The sequence below is a fragment of the Grammomys surdaster genome, unplaced genomic scaffold, assembly GCF_004785775.1.
Source record: "Grammomys surdaster isolate TR1022 unplaced genomic scaffold, NIH_TR_1.0 277, whole genome shotgun sequence".
NCBI lineage: Eukaryota > Metazoa > Chordata > Mammalia > Rodentia > Muridae > Grammomys > Grammomys surdaster.
In genome coordinates, this window is record NW_021604718.1 from 1,713,459 (window position 1) to 1,717,134 (window position 3,676).

General features: G+C 55.5%; 1 protein-coding gene across 1 annotated transcript in view; it reads right to left on the reverse strand.

Moving 5' to 3' along the window:
* Window positions 1-893: 893 nt before the first annotated feature.
* Window positions 894-3,676, reverse strand: part of LOC114629056 (gametogenetin-binding protein 1-like) — a 6,871-nt gene continuing 4,088 nt past the window's right edge. Inside the window, exons 5-6 of the mRNA XM_028777049.1 lie at window positions 2,232-2,371; window positions 894-1,157 (exon numbers count right to left, since the gene is read on the reverse strand). Of these exons, the coding sequence (XP_028632882.1) occupies window positions 1,104-1,157; window positions 2,232-2,371 (194 nt within the window). The 3' untranslated portion in view covers window positions 894-1,103. The remainder of the gene's footprint in view (window positions 1,158-2,231; window positions 2,372-3,676) is intronic.

Genomic DNA, 3,676 nt, shown 5'->3' on the forward strand with positions numbered 1-3,676 from the left:
CATTCTCTTGATTGCTAATCGATGCCAGAGGGCCCCAGCAGGTTGTGGGAGGTGCTGTCCTTGGGCAGGTGGTCCTGTGCTATACAGAAAGGCAGCTGAGGGGCTGAGGAGCTCATATTCCTGCTGCACAGGACCCCCAGCTTGGTTCCCAGCCGCCACTTTGGGCTGCTTACAATTGTAACACCAGCTCCAGGAATCTGATACACTCTTCTGGATACTGGGGTCACCTGTACTTAACACATGCATGTACGTACACATACACACACACACACACACACACACACACAGAGAGGAGAGAAACCACTACACGCTGGCCCTCCATGACCGTTTTGCCCTCCATGGCCTCTGCTTCAGTTCTTGGCCTGAGTTCCTGCCCTGACTTCTCTCAGCCATGAACTAACTGTGAGCCCTGAGATGAAATAGACCCTTTCCTCCCCAACTCACTTTTGGCTGGTGGTGTTTTATCACAGCAACAGAAAGGCAAACTAGAACACACACCAACTTCAGGGAAACCTTCCTCGCCTGGCCCCCAGTCCCTCTCCCTGCCAGCTCTCCTGAGGCAGGTCCCCATAGTTTGGGGCCCCTTTCCTGGCTTTGTCCCTGAGTTGCCTGGGCAGGAGTTTCCTGCCCTGGAGAATTCCCGGATCCTCCTGGGGAGGACACAGTGTAGCCTGGGAACTCTGGGAGACAGGGAAGTTGGGGACTGTCGACAGGCAGCACCCCTTAGGTTAGCTTAAATAATCCTTCCTTCCCTGCCCTGGAGTCCAGCACGGTAGCCTCCACACTGACTGTTCTGTGGGCACAAACTGGGGACCCGAGACCCTAGTGATCCGGCTCGCTCCAGGAATGAGGGAGGGGGACGGGATCTGGGGACGGACAGACAGCCCAGGAGGTGAATGTCAAACTAAGCTTTTATTAATAACATCATCTGCAGGAGTCTGACAGGTAGGGACGGTGCTGGGCAGGCCCACCACGTACACAGCATGTTACTCATCCCCAAACCCGGGGCCCCAGGGACTCCTTGCATGTGTCTCAAGAAGAGGCACACGCCCGGACTGGGGTCCCAGGGGTGTGGGCGCGGTGGGCTCCTGCCAGCACCGGCCTCACTCTGGAGGGGGCCAGTTTCCCATCTCGTCCATCTCCTCCAGGAGCAGATGCTGCGGGCAGACATGGGTGGAAGACGATAGATATTCTCTGCTCTGCATTCCGAACCTTCCCATCTGCCCTCCCCCACCCCCACCCCGCTACCTCCCTTCCCTTTTGCCTCTGTCCTGGGGGATTCTGCATACTTTCTTCCAGCTGAATGGCGCTTCAGCTGCCTTAATGAACATCCCCTACCCCCCCTCCCCCGGCATTTCCCCCAAAAGCTGAGGAGCCAGTTCTGTCCCCCTTAGCACATGGTCCTAAGGGCTGAGGAGGAGGAAGTGGTACGGAGGCATGGGACTCTGAAACACCCGCTACAGGATGTGTTGAGGGTGTAGTTCTGGCCCCCAAAGAGAGGCGGGGGGGGTACCCCAACATGCACTATCCAGAAACTCCTCAGTGTCTTTGGTGCTGTCAACGCTAGCCCATGACTGTGAGCCCAGGATGTCAAGGTCCTGGAGGAGGACAGGTCCCAGGGTTGGAGCGAAAATTAAATGCCCACACGGCTCCGAGGTATGTGGGGTATCGGGCTCCTGGGGCATGGGCGTGTGGGAAGGTTTAGTTCATCCTCAGTGCCCAGGAGGTGTGTGAATTCCTGGCAGAGTCGAGCCACCGTCCCCCAGCACTGTGGAGTCCTTCTGCCCTGCCAAGTCCCAAGTCAAGATGACACAGCAGGAAGGCCTGACCAGACTCTGGTTGTGAGCCCTGGCGCTTCCCTTCTGTGAGCCAAGTACTGTCGGGGTGGAGAGAAATGATGAGTGGACGGAAATCGGAACTGGCCCGGGTGATTCGTGGGGTCACTCCCCCAGGGCCCGTGTCTGTGTGTCTGCAGGCCTTGGTGTGAATGGGGGAGAGCAGAAGAAGAGCCACGTTCTTCAAGGGCTCGCCCATCCTGACAAATCTCCCTGTCTGTAATTCCAGCACTGGGGAGGGTAGAAGCAGGAGGGACAGAAGCCCAAGGCCAGCCTGGGCTATATAGTGAGGCTAGCCTGGGCTACAACATCTGAGAACCCATCGCAACAAACAAAACAAAAAGATAAAACAAAAGAGGGACAATACTGGTTCAGGTGTGTGTGTGTGTGTCATACCTGGCCGTCCACCATGCCAGCCTCCTCCAGTGTGATGTCTGGCTGGGTCAGCAGCTCCCGGCCCTCGGGGTTGCCCACCTTCCAGAGGCGAGCCTCTCGTTGCACTGCCAGAATCTTCTTCAGCTCCGACTCCACGAAACCTTCGAGGCAAAGGGAAGAGCCGTGGGCCATGAGCCACGGGGACGGGGACTTGGTGGCACCCACAGACCTTCAGAGCCACCAGGTTTCCTGTAATGCGGATGACAACCAACTCCTCTGCAGGGAGCAAGGGGGGGAGTGGGGCTGGTCCTCAGAAAGACAGGAACAGAACACATGGGGGCTTTCAGCTCAGGAGGGTTGAGGCAGGTGGATCACAAGTTCAAGACCAGCCAGACAACTTAATGAACGTGTTTGGTTTTGGTTTTGGTTTTTTTTTGTTTGTTTGTTTGTTTTTGTTTTTTTGGTTTTTCGAGACAGGGTTTCTCTGTGTAGTCTTGGCTGTCCTGGAACTCACTCTGTAGACCAGGCTGGCCTCGATCGAACTCAGAAATCCGCCTGCCTCTGCCTCCCAAGTGCTGGGATTAAAAGTGTGTGCCACCACTCCCCGGCAATGAGTGTGTTTAAAACAATAATAATAATAAAAAAAAACAGACCCCTCAAACCCTAAACTCTGTGAGATTCTCAAGCAAGCTATCTGGACGCGAGGAGAGGGTCACAGAACCCCGACTGCTGGCCTACTGGCCACAGGCTCAGGCAGATTCCTAAGCTTGGGAACAGAGTCTAAAGAGGAGGACAGCTTGGGACCTGATGCTGTCTCCAGCAAGTCGTGTCTCCAGGGCTGAACTGGAGGGGTCTGGCACCCCGAGGACTCTGCACTGCCTGTCAGCTGGCTGGTGTGTGGGTGAATGAGGCCACACATTCAACATGACCGAGCGTTCAGGGGAGATGGAGTTTTCCATCCAGGCATTTCCAGAGTGTGGGGCAGGCAGAGCCCAGGAGTCCCGAGCGCACGCCACTCGCTTCTGGGTTTGGTGATCTGGGTCAGATCTGCAGAGCCTTCAGGTGCCTGAAGCTAGCCAGCCAGAGACAGCCTCAGACGCTCACACTTCATTTTCCCTGGGCAGGGCACGCCTAGGGAAGGTACTGCCACCAACGGTCTGAGACGGAGTCCCAGCTCTGTCACTAGTGGCTGTGTGATCTGGGCAAGTTACCCAACCTCTCTGTGCTTCTGTTCCCACGCTGTTGGTGGAGTGATTAATGGCAGCCACCTCAGAAGTGTCAATTCACTTTTTTAAAAAGAATGCCCCCCCTCATGGCTGTGTAAACATAAACAGTATTTGGGAGGTATTCTTGCTATTACTGCTTTTACTGTTTTTTTTTTTTTTTTCTAACGTGTGTATCTGCCCACAGCTGCCTATGGAAGCCAGTAGAGGGTGTCGGATCAGGCAGTGGGGAGAAACCCAGCA